This window comes from Anomalospiza imberbis, chromosome 4 (assembly GCF_031753505.1).
Source record: "Anomalospiza imberbis isolate Cuckoo-Finch-1a 21T00152 chromosome 4, ASM3175350v1, whole genome shotgun sequence".
Taxonomy (NCBI): domain Eukaryota; kingdom Metazoa; phylum Chordata; class Aves; order Passeriformes; family Viduidae; genus Anomalospiza; species Anomalospiza imberbis.
The window spans coordinates 29,685,680-29,704,275 of record NC_089684.1 but is presented as its reverse complement, the minus strand read 5'-3'; the positions used below and the strand labels follow the sequence as shown (position 1 = coordinate 29,704,275).

The 18,596-nt window shown below is 41.8% G+C and overlaps 1 protein-coding gene across 5 annotated transcripts in view; it reads left to right on the top strand.

Moving 5' to 3' along the window:
* The window catches only part of LIN54 (lin-54 DREAM MuvB core complex component), a 39,820-nt gene that overhangs the window by 140 nt on the left and 21,084 nt on the right, over positions 1 to 18,596 (top strand). For 3 of the 5 annotated variants that reach the window (XM_068187691.1, XM_068187690.1, XM_068187688.1), the window contains exon 2: positions 15,487 to 16,214. In XM_068187691.1, the coding sequence (XP_068043792.1) occupies positions 15,522 to 16,214 (693 nt within the window). In that variant the 5' untranslated portion in view covers positions 15,487 to 15,521. Of the gene's footprint in view, positions 1 to 392; positions 504 to 15,486; positions 16,215 to 18,596 lie in introns of those variants that run through there. The other 2 variants (XM_068187689.1, XM_068187692.1) reach the window with 2 other exon arrangements.

The following is an 18,596-nucleotide window of genomic DNA, read 5'->3' as shown; positions in this document are numbered from 1 at the left end:
GTGAGTGCGAGGGGCGGGAAAGCGGCGGCGGGAGGATAGGGAAGGGGGGCGCGGGCACAGCTGACAGTCGCCTCCCGCCAGGAAAGAACAGGCCCGGCATCGCCGGGCGCTCTCCCCGCGGTGGGCCGGGTTCCCGGGTGGCCCCGCCGGCCTCCCCGGGATGGCGCGGACAGTCGGTCCCGGCCGCCTCGCCGCCGCGGGGGTGCCCGCCCGGCGCGTCCCCTCCCTGCCGCTCGCCGGGGTCAGCTGTGCCCGGAGCCGCGACAGAGCGGTGGGGCCACGGCGGCCCCGCGGCGGGGCGAGGTTCCCCCTTGGAGCGGGGTCTGCGCGGGACTCGCCGGTGCGGAAGGGGTTGGGGTTCGCGGCTCGGGGGCGGCGCCGGGGCGGGGCGGCGGGGGCAGGTGCGGCGGGGGCGGGAGCGGCGGTGACGGGCTGAAAATGGCGGATCTTTCGAAATGCGGCGGCGGCCGCCGGCGCTGACGGGCCCGGGCCGCTCCCGCGAGGTGAGACCCGGCCCGGGGGGCGCGGGGGGAGCGGCCGCGCTGGCCGCACCGCGCGGGGCAGGCGGCCGCCGAGGCTCGTCGCGCTGGGCCCGGGGTTGGCGGGGCCCGGCTGCCCCGGCCCGGGGACAGCGAGTCGGGCGGCTCCGGGGCCCGGGCTGCTCGCCGGCATGCGCCGTTCGAGAAGACCGGGTCACTCCCGGGGGGCCGCGCCGGGCACGGCGCCGGGTAGGTGAGGACGCCGCGGCTGTGTCAGCGGGATGCTCGCTCCGGCTCTGCCCCACGGAGTGGGTGCGGTGCTTCCTCAGCTCATCGCGGTGCCAGGGCGCACCTGTGGCCTGAGCGTGCGCTGCCCGGCTGTGGACAGCCCCCAGCTCCAAGGGAATGTGTCTGGTTCTGGTCTCCTCAGTACAAGAAAAACAAGGAACTCCTGGAGGGGGGTCCAGTGGAGGCCGCGAAGACGATAAGGGATCTGGAGCATCTCTCGTATTAAGAGAGACTGCGGGAGCTGGGCTTGTTTAGTCTAGAGAAGAGAAGACTGATGTCATTAATGCATATAACTATCTCAAAAGCGGGTGCCAAGAGGATGGTGGCAGAGTTTTTAGCGGTGCCCAGCAACGGGATATGGATAAATGGCTGTAAGCAAAAATACAAGAAGTTCACCTCAGCACGAGGAAGAGCTTTATGTTGAGGGTGGCAGAGCACTGGATCAGGCTGCCGTGGGAGGTTGTGGAGATGCCGTTGTTTGTCCTGTGTCACCTGCTCCAAGTGGCCTTGTCTTGTCAGGGAGGTAGGACAGGATCATTTCCAGAGGTGCCTTTCAAACTTAACGAATCAGTGAATGTAGCCAGACCATCTTTTGGGACAGTCCTAGCTTTTTTTGTCACCATCTTTCTTGTTATGAGGTATATCAGTATTCAGAATGTTTTTGATTATTTGTGGCTTTGACTTTGAAGCATGCCATGTACTAATTATGTAATGCTTGATATTGAGGCTTTGGGTTCTGGAAAGCCTGGTGGCACTGAGAGCACATGAAACTGTCCACTGGAATGTACTGTAATCAGGAGCAAAACTCTCAGAATTAAGATATCAGGTGAGGAAAGGACAGATATTTAAATCACCTTTCATTAGTTTTCATCCTTCTGAACAGTTCCTTGAAATATATTAAGGTTACTGTAGGAAATACTGAATACAGAGAAATAACTCAAAGTGTTCTTTGCAATGTTTACATGAAACTGTCAGTAACAAACAGGTTATTCAATCCTTGAGTATGTGGTTATCTTCACAATAGCTTTTGGCTTATTGGAGGCAAGAAGAATAGTAGGTTATCAGCTGAATGAATATATGTCTTCTGTCAGTGGAATCTTTTTTTAAAATAAAATGCATTAGACTTGTCTTTTTTTTAATTATTACTTGTCAAGACATCCAGTTTACATATCTGTCACTGAGTTACATGTTAGTTACATGCCTTGTACAGAGTTGCACCAACCTAGAGAGAGAGGTATGGTTGTATTGCTGTGTAGGCCAAACAGTCTTACAGGCTGGCTTGGAGAGTGTTTGAAAACACAGCCCAGCCTCCCTAATGGGATAAAAAAGTACTTCATGCTTGTTGTGGTGGGGTAAAGCTTCAGCAGTTTGTTATGCAAGGCTGCTTGTTCAGCTTACATATCAAGAACTATCTGCTGATGTTTGGTTTGCTTATACTTTGATGTCCAGCTCAGATTGTTTGTAACTAAAGGCTCTGAACAGTTCTGTCGTTCTTGAATTCTTGAGAAGTTTTAAATGTAAAAGCATGTGGGGTATCTGCAAACTACAGGTGCATAAGAAGGGTGATGATGAAGAGTACTGTCAGAATTCAACCTTAGAGATGTTATCTCATACACTACAATATCTTTTATTTTAGATTTGGAAAAACCATCAGAGCCCCTTAGGTTCCTTTCCCTTACGCTTGTTTGAAACATGTTTTCAGAGAGAACTAAGGTAGATTGGGGGGTTGTGTTTTGATTTCTGCTTCAGCAACAAACTGTGGTACCTTATCTGTCACTTGATGTGATTGTGCTTTTGTTCTCTATGGCTATTATAAGAGGTAGTGCTCACATGCTATGAGAAGCACATCCTAATGTCCTACAGAGCTTGTACACTACAGCAGTGCAAGGGTGCGGTGGGCCACTTCATAGCAAGTACCTAGGAGATAAACTCTGATTCTTCGGGTTTTTTATTATTATTCTTAGTTTCAGGAGTTCCCAAAGAGAAGTGGAAAATGTTTCTTGAATTCTTGTTTCAAAAGTTCATATTTTGCCAGGCCTTATATTCGAATAGCTTGGTTTCCTCAGTTGCTCAGAAAGCTGATAAGCAGCATGTGGCTTTCAGTACAGCCTGTGACTAGGCTTGCTCACCTGACAACATTAGAAGTCTGGAAAGGAATGTTCTTGCACAAGAAAGAGGGAGACTAACAGAATAATCCCTTGATTAGTTGTGGGGTGCAAAGCTGCATGAAGTAGAGATTCCCATGTTCCAGATCTGGATGTAGATTGGTAGCTCCTTAATTTGTGCATCACTCCCCTTCAGAAGCCATCCTGCTACTGGACTTGTTGCTGCCCATATGAGGGGTATGCCCTTAGTGTTCTAGGTACTTACAGAATCCCCTTTTTTAGGGACTGACTGTTTTGGGGTTTCTATTCTTTTGGAGTAACAGCAGTTTCTATTACAGACTTGAGAAGTCTGTCTTCCTTGGGTGAAACTTGTTTCTGTGAAAAGTCTTTCATGTGTGATCCCTTGGGGCTGCTCTGGTGCTCATTGACTTTGAACAGAGCTGTCTCAGCACACTGACTCACCAGAATTTGTTTACTACTTTGTGGATTAGTTTTCTTCCTGGGTTGGACACCAGTGTCAGTGGCATAGAGAAAATGGGTTTGTGACAACCTACAGTTGGTTTTGGATGGCTTTGCTCCTGCCTGGCTCCTTCATCTGAGCTGTTCTTGCAGTTATACAGATGTTTGCTAGCACAAGGAGGGAAAATGGATGGAAACAAAAAGGCAGATGCTGAAGGTGGAGAAGAGGAGACCTTTAGCAGTAGTGCTGGCTTAGAACATGCAAGGAGTTGAAATACAGGGAAAGTAATGCTGCTGCTCATGTACACACAAAGTAGCAAATGATGCTATTTGAAGTAACCGTGCAATAAAGGTATTGCTAGGATATTGCTCACAATTAGTCCTATAAAATTGTAGCAGGTGCTTGTTTTATTAGTGTATAATTATCAGTTTGTTGACATATAAGTTTTTTAGCTTTTGCTTTTCCATTTAAAATTATAATGGAAGTATAAATGACTCAGAACTTGCCAAGGGAAGAAGGATCTCTTCCTAATTGGTATGTGGACAAGTTGGTTTGTTGTTTTTTATTTTCTGTCCAGTCTTAAAAAGAAATCAGCTAGCACCTCTATTTTAAACATGGCAGTGGAAACATGAGCTTAAGCAATCTTCCCATGGAAAAAAAATTAAACAAACCCAAAAACCTCAGCTGTGTAATATAAAATTCTCATGTACGTATCACTTGACAAGTTCCAGTTTAAACACGTAAGAGTTGCTAATTTGTGTACCTTGCCCATTCTGCTGATCTGCTGCACACAGTTGTTTGTGTGGTGTCTCAGGCCGCGAGCACTCGCTTAGCAGAATGTAGAGTAATGGGAAGGGAATGGTGTGCGTTGGTTGAGGAAATTATGGTTGCCTTGGGAACTATTTTGTGACTATAGATGGTTAATTTGTGGTACGAGAACACCTGGTATTTTCTTAAGTATTCCTTGTAAATGTTGGAAAAAAGACTGGATACTTACACTGGTTATGTATTCAGCATTTGATAAGGAGTGAGGTTGAGTTTTTTTCTTTGCTATTGTTTGCCATTGGTATTGTATTTTCTAAACCTAGAGCCATGGTCCTCGGGGAAGCATGCAGACAAAACTGCCTCCATGAATTGTCTTATGTGGGCATTGGGAAAGAGAATGGAAATTTTGTCTGTGTTCCACATACATATTTTGTTACTGTGTCAAAGCTATTTGCTTTCACTCTGCTATTACATATGCAAACATGGTGAGTTTGTAGTCTTAGATGAATAATTTTTCTACTTACCCTTGTTAATCATAGCTTCCTCATGGATTAATTTTTGTCTAGTTTCATGACACGCATTTTATTAAAGCATCTCTAGCTCAGTAAGCCTAAACAAAAGCCTCTCTGTTGAAAAAAACACAGTGCTGAGTGATTTTTGTAATTCTTTGCTTTATGACAAAACAAACTTTTCAGTTTTAGAGACAAAACATAGAGTGTCAGAGTAAGAAAATGGGGGATGCCTAAAATGAATGACACTATTTTACCCATTATTGGAAAAAATAGCAAAATTGAAGAATGGCGGTTAATTAGGAGAAATGTAGTACAGCAAGATCACCTACATGGAATTGTGTTCTTTCATTTGACAATATGCCAGCAGAGCAGCATGAGTCTTCATTATACATATACTTCTGTGGAGGCTTTTCTAACAAAGGAATGAAAGCATGTCTGGTGTCAATAGTTTAAGAACTGCATTTCCTATTTTTTTTGTCTTGTTTGTGAATTTCAGTTGCCTGCAATAGTTGATGTGCTTGTTTGTATTTGTCAAAAAGGGATGAGCGAACACAGCAAACAAGGAGATGACCTAGCCTGTTCTGTAGTTTGTTTTGCTTATAAAATGACCCTATAAAAGGATTTGTTTCTCTAAGATTTGTTTTCCTCTTGAAATCAACTTAGGCAAACCAGTGACCTTCACTTTCTAAACTGTGACTTGATTCTACTTTGCATAGGTAGGTGTTCTAAATCCTTTGCACTAGCAAGCACTGGACCATTAAATGACCAGTGGGTGTTTTTTCCATTTGCAGAGATTAGTTTTGGTGCCAGTAGAGTGAACTGGCTACACTGCTATGACCAGCAAGGCTGAAGTCAGTTTTGCAGTCAAAATTTGTCACTTCTGTTTCTTATGGACAAAAAAAAAAAAATGTAGATTTCCCCAGGAGAGAAGCAGAAAATAGGCAAGAGGGAGGCTACCTGTGAATTTTTACTGTTTGGAATGACTGGGAAAAATAAGAGCTCATTCTTTGTTGAGCAGGAAGGTGAGTTTTGATGTTATGTCAGCAAAAATAAATAGGTTGAATAAAAGGTTTTGACAAATTGGATGTCCTGGATTCTTAACAAAAATTCTTAATGACATTGATAAATGCAGATGCTATAGAATTTTACAGAAAGACATCCCATAGTTATTTTCAAGTTCTATTGCTGCTGCTGAATTGGTTTCAGTGGACTGTACAGTTTGACACAGAGCTGTTTGGGTGCATGTCCTGAGCTGGATTGTGGGAGAATTTACAGAGTGACAGCCTGTGGTTCAGGTGTGTCCAGCTCTTTGTGGGTGTGAGGTGCTGTTCACTGTGTAGTGATGAACTAGGGCAGCTGAGTCACACAGAGAACCTGCCAAGCTGCAGGTCAGCTCCGGTGTCCTATGTTAATCACTGTTAATCTCCAATCCTCAAAATTATTAACTGACAAAAGCTGTCAAAAAAAAGTTGGCAAAAAGCTTCTTTTGTATATACAAATTGGTTTTAGATGTGGTAAAGAACTAGATTTTGCTACATTAAAAAAAAGCCAAACAACTTTTTCCATGGAAAAATACAGTTAAGGCTTTGCATACTATTGTTTCTTCACTTAGTAATTCTGAGAAAGAGATGAACATTCTGGATCGGTATCAGCTCAGACAGTGTGGTGGTGGCTTGTCCAATGGGTGGTTGAGCATGTCTGCCATGAAAATCAAATTTGGAAGGGTATCCTGTAAAGACAGATTTGGGGCTTTTCTCAAGGCCTGCTGCTTGTTTAGGTTGGGTATTAGGAAAGGGTTCCTCCCCCAGAGAGTGATTGGGCACTGGAATAGCTTCCCAGTGAGCAGTATAGAGGGTGCATGCAAAGAGCTCTTCTTCCTAAGTGGCATTGGCATATTGTGTGGAATAAAGCTTCTCCAGGGATAGAATAAGATTGTTGATATCTTGCCGTGTTGCTTGCAGCATACTGAAAACAAAGGTTGTAAGAGATACAGTGTAGCCCTAGTCACTGAAATGTTTCTATCTGGCTATGTCTGTAAGTTTTTGGGAATTTTTGAAATGCATATGCAAAGCTGTTGGTTTTCTTACCTACAGCTAATGAAAGTCATGAGTTTGTTTCAGAAGCTCTTCAACTTGTTATGTTATGGCACATGAGACTTCAGAGGTCTGAGCAGCCTGCATTTGAAGTGACCCACATGGTACTGGAGCAGGGATGAAGATTCCACAGAAATTCCTATTTCTCCTGTTGAATTGATTTCAATTCAAAATCTTAATGTGGAATTTCATTCCACAAAGGTCAGTCAGCTATTGCACAGTAATAGTTGTTTAAGTAAGTTTTCCCAAAAGGAATACAGAGGTGCTTTATCTAGAGATTGAAGTGGGGAGGAGGTGTTAATAGTGGTTTTTGAAGGAATCTGAAGGAAATCCTGGTTTGCCTGCAGGTGAGCTATTTATCTTCAGCTCAGCCCTTCTGCAAGTGAATATATTCTGTACTTGTGGAGTGTTGTCATGTTTAAAGCTGGTAGAACTGCTGAGATTGCAGCTAGAAGCATGTTTTCCTGCAAATCACTGCAAAGTAACTGTTTGGGCTATCTTTATTTTTGTTTTAATGCTCCACTTGAGTCAAAAATGAAGAAAGCCAATCTAGATAAGTTCAAAAAGTGGTAGTGGCCATAGCAGCTTTTGCTGCTGTTCAAATCTTGACAGCACTACCTTTAAAGCACTGCACTTTTTTGTGTTAAGGTTTTTCTCTAGTTTCCATCTCTGTGGTGTTCTAACTTTGAAAAGGATCATGATTGCATAAGACACGTAATGAATTAAGCTTTTGGGGCAAAATTTTCAGTGCTATTTTAGCTTTTTTTTTTTTTAATTAAATACCTCACTGAAATCAGTGTGGTGTGTGGGGGGTTGTTTCAGTTAGAATGAACTTCATGTATTGTACCTAACTGGGCAGTGCTATTGTAGTATAGGTGAGAAACACTTGGATCATCAATGTGCTTCCCAGTTAGCAAAGTCTCAATAAAAATGGTAGGTTAGGATTCTGTTATGATGAACTCTTGTTCATAAATACAGCTCTAAAATGTACGCTTGCTGAAATTGCTGGCAGCAAGCCTGATCTTAAGGGTGTGCAATATGATAACACCTGCTGAAAGCCTGTGAGGAACTTGATATCAAGTCTATGGTGGTAGTTTTCACATTTGTTCAGTGTTCTTGGTGTGATATTGCTGTGTCCTCTGAATTCTTCTGTAGCCTCACATTCAAGGGGTGTCTGGAGTTTGGAAAGCAAGACCTTTATTTTAAGCTATATATATAAGACAAAAATCTGCATTTTTTTGGGCCTAGTGATAAGAACTCCTCACATTTCAGGTTTGTTTGGTTTTTGTTTTTTTTATCAGTCAAGCTAAATTCACTACATGTTTATTCAATGTAACTTTAGCTTCATAATACCTTACTGTTGGCCTACTAAACGCAGCAAAAAATTAAATTACTTGAAGTTATTTTAAGGCTTTTTCCTTTTGGTCTCACCCCAAAGTTTGTATGGAACATAAGATTAGAAGCACTTGATTAAAAGTAAAGACCCTGGAATCCACAAACCCGAAATTTGGATTGTTCACTGTCGTGAGCATCTTCAGAATGTATTTAGTGGTTGTAGCACCTGTGCAGTTCTGTGTTTTAGCTTTTGTGCTATGGCATGTTTTGAAAATGACTGAAACTGGCGTGCAAACCAAGGGAAGGGTGAAGGGGAATGTTCTTATTTTTAGTTTCTATTTTATTTTTAGTTTGCCTAAAGCTCTACTTGAAAGTAGAACATTGTTTCCCATTACAGAAGGCAATCCAAACTGCTTTGAAGTATTTTGCTGCACGGAATGTTATTTCCAGTACTTTCCTGGAAAGTTGCTGTGAGTGAGGTGTGTGGTAAACAAGCAGTGTTTAAGACTTTCATGACTCTGAGTGAGTGCTTGGAGTTTTGTTGTGTTTTCTTCAGTAATACTGCTCAGTACCTCTCAACAGCTGGAATGTTCTTCCTTAATAATTTTATTTTTTAAAATAAATACTACAATTTGGGCAATGTAGTATTTTATTGTGATGAAAAGGGGGTTGTCCAATCCAGAGCTAGAGATTCCTGTGTTTTGAAATGCTGTTTTTCTAGGAAACAACACACTCACTTGTTCATGTAATGTAATTCAACCATTTGCAATCTGTATGACATGTTGCTTTTATCCAAAACCTAGTTAGAGCTTTTTCCCTTTTTCTTTTCACCTTCTATTTTGCCTGAAAGGCTCTGACTCATGGGGATTTTTGGTTATGTACTCTTTCTAAGGACCTTGTTAGTTTAATTGTAAAAATTGCTTTTGTACTTGGTTTGTGTAATTGAATTTCTATGGTAGCATGCTGAGATTCCTTCTATGTGAGAAATAGTTTTGATGTGAAGAAAACAGGTATAAGTCACAGGATAGCAGAGTCTTGAAGTGTATTTGTAGCAGCTGTTGTGGTGAAGAAGATGCAGTTGTGTAAAACATTTCTATTTTGAAGACAGTAAGACATGAATACTTCTGAAAACTTTAATTTTTTTTTTCTTTACAGCATGTCTGCAAAGAACATAATCTCTTTCTTCTTCTTTGTATTGGGTTTTTTGGGCAGGAGTGGGTGCTCATGTTTTAAGTGTCCTTGTCAATATTTTGTACTATTATCTGTTAATTATAGCAGCATGGAGAGCTTACTAAGTGTTTCATGGTTGAATAATTGCAACATGATTTTATTTTTTATTTCTACTGGATTGTATTTAAATTGTTGCAGCTTCCAGCTGCTCACAGAATCACAGAATGGGTGGGGTTGGAAGGGACCTCTGGAGATCATCTAGTCTAACAGAACCTAGGGCAGGCTACATATGTTTGTGTCTATGTGGGTTTCTGCAGAAGAGGACACACTGCAGCCTCTCTGGGCAGCAGTTCTAGATAGTGACCCCACTGTTCCTAATTCACCCCAGAATACTATTGGCCTTCTTGGCCAGAGGGGCACATGCTGCTGGCTTGCATGGAACTACTACTCCCCTGGAACTTCCAGGTCCTTCTCCACAGAGCTGCTTTCCAGCAGGTAAGCCCCCAGCCTGTACTGGTGTGTGGGATTATTCCTCACCAGGTGTAGGACCCTGCACTTACTTTTGATGAATTTCATTAGGTTCCTCTCTGTCCAAGTCTCACTGAATTGTAGCACAACCTCTTGATGCATTAGCCACACCTCCCAGTTTTGAATCATCCACAAACTTGCTGAGGATGCACTCTGTCCCTTCATCCAGATCATTTAACAAGTCCAGCAGGACCTGACGCAGTACTGATCCCTTGGAGATCACTGCTGGCTGCAGGCCTCCAACCAGACTCTGCTCCAGATCACAACCCTTGGTTTCCCTCTTCTGACAACTTCAGTCTAAAACTCTCCTCACCATGCAGACTAGCCTATGGACAAAGATCTCTTTCCTTTCTCTGTCAGATGGATCCCCCAGTCCCTCACAGATCAGGTTTCTGAGCACCCAAACTCCTGCTGGCAGCAAAGGGAGTAGATGGGGCTGCCTTAGCTCCAGCATCTTTCCTGCTGTGATGGGTGTTTCCTCTTCATCTGCAGAGGAGCAAAGCAGTTTGGTAAGGGCACCTCAGCCTTTGGGAGAAGTCTCTTCCTTCTGCCAGTCCTTGCCATTGCAAGCCTCCATTCTTCAGCATTATTTCCCCTATCTCTTCTGGGTGTGCTGGTGGGAGAGTTTTTGTCTCTTTGGCTGTGGACTATGAGTCTCCTGCAGCCTGTGCTTGGAACCAGTGATCCAACTCTTTCCTACCACCTGCTGCAGGAGATCCAACACCTGGGCACACCTTTTGCTGACAGGTCTGCTACCTGTCCCTGCCCTGGCAGAAAGGTCTAGGCACTGGCACTTGAGGGCTGGGCATTTCAAATTTCTTAATTTTGAAGTATTAAGGTCACAAAAAAACAGATTTCTTCAGCTCAGCAGCCTTCAGGAATTTACATATCTGCCAGAAATGGAGAGAGCAGATAAGCAGAAGCTGAAAAATTTGAAAAGCAATATCTTTAAGCAACTAAGGTGTAGTTGACAGCATCTCATACTTCTCACTTAAATCATCAAGGATCCATTCTGTATTTCCCCTTTTTCCTCCTGCTCTTGATTTTGTTCTAATAAATGGACTTAGGAAGGAAATATATTGTGTTTTTAAACCTTTGCTAGTTAAGGTTTAAATATGCCAATTTTATGAATGCAACCATGTAATGTGGGATTTTTGAGTTTAAAAATCCTCATATGTGAGCCATGCCCTGCTTGCAGTCCTCTGCTGCACCTTGATTGGAAAGAGAAGAGATGGTGTTGGCACATTTTTGTCTCAGCTATGGAAAATCAAAATGTCAGCCCTTTTGTACTGACTAACTGTTGATCCTGCATTCTTTTATATGCATTTTCATTAGAGTCCACTGTACTTGCAGTGAACAATAGTTAGGTTGTTCACTCTTGCTTTTCTGCCATTCTTCTGACTCAGGTTTTCAGCCTCGCTCTGCCCTTTCTTGGGGGCAGGCTTCATTGTTCTTCTTCATACTTCTTTTTAAGGGTTTTTGCACAGTTTTAGCTCAGAAGTTGGAAATATTTGCTCTTGATGGCTCTTAAGGGTGCTACTCTTAAGTGTATCTGTCCCAGCTTTAAAGAACTACTTACAGATACTGCTGTATCTGGCAATGATACTTAGTTTCACTTAGTATTTTCTTACTGGTCCCAAGAGAATCCCTGCTGCTTCTGGCGTAACTTAGATGGGTTGCATTTATGAGGCTTTTGATTTTGGGTGGTGTGGGTTTGTGTGGTACTTCAAGAGGTGATCATAAAAAAGCTGTTACTGATTTGGTTTCCTTATTTGCTGGTGAAAGTGATACTTGGGAATTTGGTTAAAAAATTAGCATTGCCAGTGACTCAAGGCAGGTCTGGCCAGTGTTCCTAGATGTGTTGGGTTATACCAGAGTGTTCCCATGGCTGAGCACTACCAGGCCAGCAGCCACAAATGTTGATGAGTGCCGTGGCTCTCTGCTCTGTTTTCGTGGCCTTGCTAACATGCATCACCTTCCCAGGAATTCATGTAAACCTGGTCTCAGCAGCCTTGTTTCTGTATAATCTGAATTTATAAGTGTGTGTTTTGCTTGCCTGCAGTACATAGCCCTGCTGGTAGCTTTGTAACCTGTCACCCTACTCGAACTGCTCATGGTTGCAGGCAGGTAAGTTGGCTATTCTTAGTGAAATGGAAATGTTTCTGCATGTAATAAAATGCTAAATACAAGACATTTTTATGTCTTGCATTTTGTTTACTTCTTTGTAGATCACTGTGCTTAATTATATTGATTTTTTTTTTCCTGTTTAGTGTGGCTGTTCTGGTGTTTTATCAACAAAGATGTTGATATGATTGATCTCAATACTTTTAATAGAGTTTCTTAGAGATTTTGAAGTGACATGCTAGTCATGGAGAAAAAAGATCATAAATCACAGATACCTGTCAGACACCATTCTGTATTTTTGCTTACAATCCTGATCTTCTTTGTCCTCTTCCTTAGAAGTCCCCTTTATCCTTTACACCATCATATATATATATTTTTCCTTCCTGAATATCAAGAATAGGAATCTGTTTTATGAGTAAGATGGTCACAGGTGGTTTGCTCAAACTGAGAGTTTGTTCCTCTCCTTCTTACCATACCCAGCATTTTTCAAAGTTGTTGGTCCAGGACTTTGCTGACAATATGCTTTAGTCTCTAACGTTTTTTAATGTGTTTGGATGGTTGGGTGTTCTGAGCTAGCTGTGTTTACAAATCTTCATGTGATTTTTTTTTGGTGAACTTTTATTTAATTGTGTGGCCATTATTTTTTAGGCTAAAATAATCTGTTTAGTAATCCGAACCTAGGATATTTGCTGAGTTTCCCAGTCTGAAGCTTAAACACTTGCTTGGTGTAGATTGGTTTTTTCCTTCAAGCTTTGAGTAAACATGTAGTGATGCATCTTTGTAAGGGGTTGTAGTTAGCACTTGTGCATTATTCAGTACTCAAAGCATAGCTGCTGAAGTGAAGGAAACTTTGAAGGGTTTAAATAGTTAAAACTACTTGCTACCCTTTCTTGACGATCTCAAGGCTGTTAGGATCTTAAAAGAGGTTGGCATGCTTTTACTGTTGGTAATCGCTTTAGTAGAGGAGCTGGAAAAATAGAAACTGTATAAAAGCATTAGTAAAAAATAAACAGCTGAACTGTTGAGAAATCCTGGCTAGATACCAAGAAGTAAAATCTGCAGGGATGTTGAAGTTGCCTTTGACAGCAGCCTCTGTTGTAGCCAGGATGAAATTTTCATTGTTGCCTTTCATGTATCTATTCCAGTCATGTCCAACCTACTGTGAAGAAGTTGACCAAGTGGGTTGTGTTATGGTTCTTTTTTGCTGTTGTTGAGCACACTAGCCTAAATACAATAATGAAAGCTAAGTTTAAAATTACCTGATAACTGCAAAATCTTCCTATGTGATTGCCATAAATTGTTAACCCAGTAACTATGAGTAATGTTTCTTTCCTTTTCACTTCTCAGTTTCTGATTCCAGACTATATGTGATATTTCTTTTTCTTCTGCATTCTGACCTGCAGTGGTTAGTTTGGACTCAAAATGCTGTTTAAAAACCTGACTCCATGTATTTTAATAAAAATATGCTTTCAACTAGATATAGGTATTTAATAAGCACTTACCGCTTTGTAACACAACCAAATGGCAAGGATAAAGAATGCAAATAACTGATGAACTATACAACTACTTATATTTAAGTATTTTATGATCATACTGTTAAAAGATGCTAAGAATGCCTTTCTTCTTGGGAAAAACATGTACAAATGCAAAACAAAAGCAAGTTATTTAAAACTATTTATAATTACAGAGTGAGGTGGATTTCCCACTGTCTGATTTAGATGATTGTCTCCTTTTCAAACTTGGAGGCAATCATTACATGGGTTGTGCTTGACACTAGGAGTCTAACTTCTGGATCCAAGCCCTATGGGCATATCAATATAGAACAGGATGATGCTTTGGTTTGAGGTGTATTTTTTTGTGTCTGAAATAGTTTGAAGTTTTACTATCTGAGCCGCAAACCTTTGCAAGTAGTTGAGGTGACAGGCAAGTGACACAGCTCAGAAGACCTAGTGACCTTAACATATGCTGTCTTCAAAACCTGTCTACTTTAGAGTAATCATCTATGCAGTTAACCTGTTTGACTTTAAGGCAGCAATATGATACTATTACTAATGTGTCCCTCGGAGCTGCCTGTTTTGTCTAGGGCTGCTTACCAGGGCTGGCATCACTGTGCAGGCATTACTGGGGGAGAAATGCTTTCCATAGGAGGTATTTCTGGCAGTGACATCAGATAACTTTCTATCTTTAAATGCCTGCCAATAAGTGAGCTGTGAGTTTGACTGTCCGTGCAGTTCTTTCAGGGCTCAGGCTTCTTGAGTGTCAGGGCAGTTTGGTCTGGATGGCACTCTGAGGTGAAGGGGTCAGAGTGGCACCCTTGGCAATCAGGGAGGCCAGGACTGTTCCAGCATAGTCTCTGGAGCTCGGCATGGAAACTGTGTAATTCTAGCAGGGATTTTTTCCCCCAATCCTTCCACCTTGTGGGTGAAATGCAGCTGTTCTGTACTTAGCAGCTGTACAAAACAGCCCCACAATGACTCCAGAGGAAATAATGTCACTTCGGCATTTGGTCAGTGTTTTCACTGGCACAGTTCCTTATGAATTAGTATTAAAACTCAGCTCTGCTTTTCCTAGCAACTAGGAAACAGAATTTGCAAGGGTTTTGTCCCCTTGAGCTTATAATTAGTGCTCAGGAGCATGTAGGCAGACCCACGTGGTGTGCTCACCCATCCGGGGCCCAAGTGTGCTCATGGGGTCAGCAAGTGCAGAAAATGCCTTATTAAGCTGATCTGTTTTCTGGCTCTTGACACTGATACAGCTTTAGGGGAATGGTACAGTGTGACCGTTTCCAGTAATGTCTGTAAGGTTTCTCAAGTGGAAGTGACTCTGGCTTTGAATCTCGCTGCAGGTGTTTAATATATAGTTTGGGTGCTCTTAAGAATTTCTTTTTTTTTTTTTTTCATATGGTGTGTGTTATTTGTTTTGTATTTGGAACACCTTTCAAATGAATAATGAATTTGAGTGTTATAAATTTTCTGGTGAGTATTGAGGTAAGAAAATTACTGAGCTCTTCTTTTCATAGCCAGCATCAAGGGATTATCTCTTCATCTTGTGAGTGGCAGGGCTTTGGCTTGATCCTGTGGTAGGTGGCTGTTGATTGAGCTTCTGGGGTTGTTCAAGTCCATCACTAAACAGTCATTTATTTTTCTCCGAGATTTCCAAAATGAAAATTTGGCGATAATGCTACATCTGGTATAGATAATAAGTCTCTTAAGCAAGATAACCTGCTAATCAATGTTGGCATGTATGAGAGGACATCATCATCTATTAGATTTTTTTAAAAGCTGTGTAACTCTTGCTTTATACTTCAGTGAGTTTATATGTGTGTGCCCATATCTTCAGGGGGGAAGCACTGCTTCTTTGTGTACTGTGGTGTGGAGAGTGGAGTGGTAATGCCTTTATTTTACTTCAGCAAATGATACTGTAAACGTTTGATATAAGTTATTACTGAGACTCAATTCAGCTTAGTATGTTACACTTTAAGGTTTTTTTTTCCCCTGATATCCCTCCTGTGCATGCATAATACTTTCAGTCTGAAAAAATTTGGCTGTATTTTCTTTGGTAATATTATTCATAAAGCTTTGAAAAAATGTGTTTTCTGGAAGCCAATAACTTTTTAAAATGTTGCAGTACCTGCTCCAGCCATCACTGCCACAGCTACTAAGATGGAGGTGGTTTCAGCAGAAGTGAACAGCTTGCTGCCTGAGGAAATCATGGACACCGGCATAACTCTGGTGGAAGATGACAGCATCGAGGCTGTTATCGTGTCTTCGCCAATAGGAGAGTCTATTCCCATGGAAACAGAACTGGAAGAAATAGTGAACGTAAACTCCACCAGTGACTCCTCGGCCATGATTACAGCCACAGTCACCACGGAATCGGTCCCTGCACCCAGCAGCCACTCAGGAGATACGGCACTGACCACCACAGCTCCAAGCCCTGATGTGAATGCAGCTGTAAAGCCTGCCTTCGCAGGTGGCCTCCATAAACTTGGTGCTCAGACCCCTGTCACTATCTCAGCTAATCAGATTATTCTGAACAAGGCCACTGATATTAAAATAGGCAGTCAGAGTATTAAACCAGATGGGCAAAAGCTGATTGTAACAACTTTGGGCAAGTCTGGTCAGCCTATTGTTTTAGCATTACCCCACAGCCAGCTCCCGCAGTCACAGAAGGCTGTGTCCCAAGCCCAGGGTGGAGACTCCAAGGTACAAGGCCAGCAGATCAAAGTTGTCATTGGAGGTCGGTCAGAAGTGAAACCTGTTGTGGGTGTCTCAGCTTTGACACAGGGAAGTCAGCTGATAAACACTGCGGCCCAGCCCTCTGTCTTGCAGTCCCAGCAAGTAAAAACAGTACAGGTAAAATGAGTTATGCTGATGAAACTTATTAAAACCAGTTCTGTTGCTGCAATTTTTGTCTGTTTCCTGCACTGATTGACACACTGTTGCTTTCAGCCTTTGCATTTATTCTTTGTATTAAAAAGTACAATGCTGCTCTTAGCCCATGCTTTCATCTGTGGCTACGTTTGCCATTTTATGCTGTTTGCCTCTAGCTACTGTCTAGAAACTTAGGGTTTGTCTCGGAGAAAGTGAACTATCCAATAAATTGAAGATAATTTTCTCATTATTTTCATTTTATACAAATAAATTCTACATACTTTCAGGAAGACTGAATTCAACTTTATATGCCTGTTGTTGTTTATTCAAAGTATACCCTCCTTTATGGAAGAGTAGCTTCTGCCTATTATGTTCAGTTTGTTTAAATAAACTCTCTGAAAAAAACTTCTAGCATCTGAAAAAGAACAGAAGGGTGTATCTGGTCTGCCTCAAATCTAGTTATCATAAGCTGAACATTCAAGGTTTTGTTCCCAATCTCTGGCATGGATCTTGAGATATTTGAAACCACAGAGAATCTGCTTGGATCTGAAAATGTGTTGAAAAGACTTGGGTTATGACCCAAAGGGTCTGATTCTCATCTGTTATGTGGCAGAACTAAATGTGAGTGACTTTGTTCTATTGGCAGTGAGGCAGAAATGAGACTTCTTAAAGTAAAGGACAAGTAGAACTCAATGTAGATTGATGGGAAAATATTTATTTTACTGTCTAAATGAAATGAGAAATTAAACTCCTAAGTATACTATTAAAAATAATCAGCTGCACATCAAAATGACAAAGTTTAAAGAATTTTATTAGCAAAATGTTCCTTGATTAGTATTTTCATGGCAGGTGAATAAGATCAATTCTGAATATTTTCTCTAAAGTTGCAGATGATTTCTACTGCACCAATTTCTACTTTCTCCTTTTTTGTTGCTACATCATACCTGGAAACATATTTAATAATGGCCATTTGAAACGTAGATGATTGTCACTATAGTTTTCAAGAAAGTCTCTGCTCTTTAGTCATCATAGGAACATTTAAGAAAGGATCAGTTCCTGTTACTTGGCTTCATTATTCACTGCCAAGTGCCAGATACAGGAAACTGAGGAGAAGGACTTAACTGTGATGTGGTTTTTCCTTGCATGAGCTGATTTGTGCTGTCAGTGACTGAAATCAGCAGCTTGGCTACCGACCTCTGGGATTTGCCATTGGGAATTCTACACGTTCCTTAGCAGAAGCTCTTACTAATGAACTTGCATCCATTTTTAAATCTAGTTAATTGCAGTTTGGGTAAATTTGTTTTCTTGTGGTTTCTTTTTGTTAAGCCATTGGTTCCCTTTGCAAAACACTTTGTTAGCACTTGACATTGCTTTTTTCCCACAAGGAGAGGAGGGAGTAGAAATGAAAAGCAAGAAGACAAGGTTAGCACCCGATATTGCAGGGGAAATGATTACATTAGCACTTTATAGACAGTGCTTTTCCCTGTAGAAAATTTCTGAAGTTTCCGAATGACATATGAGGCTGGGTGGGTGATTCTGGCTCTACTCTACCCTGAATGACAGGGGAGGTAACTGACACCTTGAGTCCCTGTCTTAGAAAATGCAGTGATTCATTTACCCCATCACCCTGAACGAGCCCCTTAAACTTTCGGTGAGTGGAAAAGGAGGCTGTGAATGCCTCCCTGACTCCTCGTGAGTCTTGTGTAATTTATCTCTTGTGAATCAAGTATTTCAGATGGAGGGCAGCACAAGACTTTGACTTGGTTCTGAGAATGAACTGGTACAGATTAGATGTCAAAGAGCTCTTATCAGTTCTTGTGGTCACTTTCATAAAGGCTTTGCATATCATTAGAGAAACTCAATTGCCTTGACATCTAATCTAATCTTGTAATCTAATTGTGATAGTTGAAGTCTCAGCACCTGAGGCATAATTGGTAGAGTTCAGCAAAATGTTTCTTGGAATTTGACTCCTTCTTTGCTTACAGTTCTAGATGTATGAGACTCTGAGGTGTTAAGTGTGGCAGGGCCTTTGGCCTCATCTATATCCAGAGGTTAATTACTGTCCTTATAGCAACTTGTCCTGATTTGAAACTAGTGCCATGGATGTGTGGAAAAAAACTGCTGGGCAAGTACATCTGCTTTCAGCCTGTGGCTCTTGCCTGCCTACCGCCTTAAAAGCGGTGGTGTGCCTGCTGCTCTACTGCTTTAGTTCAGGTTTATTAAGCAGCAGTTTGGCCTTGCACATGACTCTGAACCGGGTGTCTGACACATCACTATGGCTGCTCTTAAGTCTGTCTTGTGCTTGTTTTGTGTGGTAACTGGCTCTGGTTTTAACAGTGTCCATAGCATTGTTGCTACCATGGC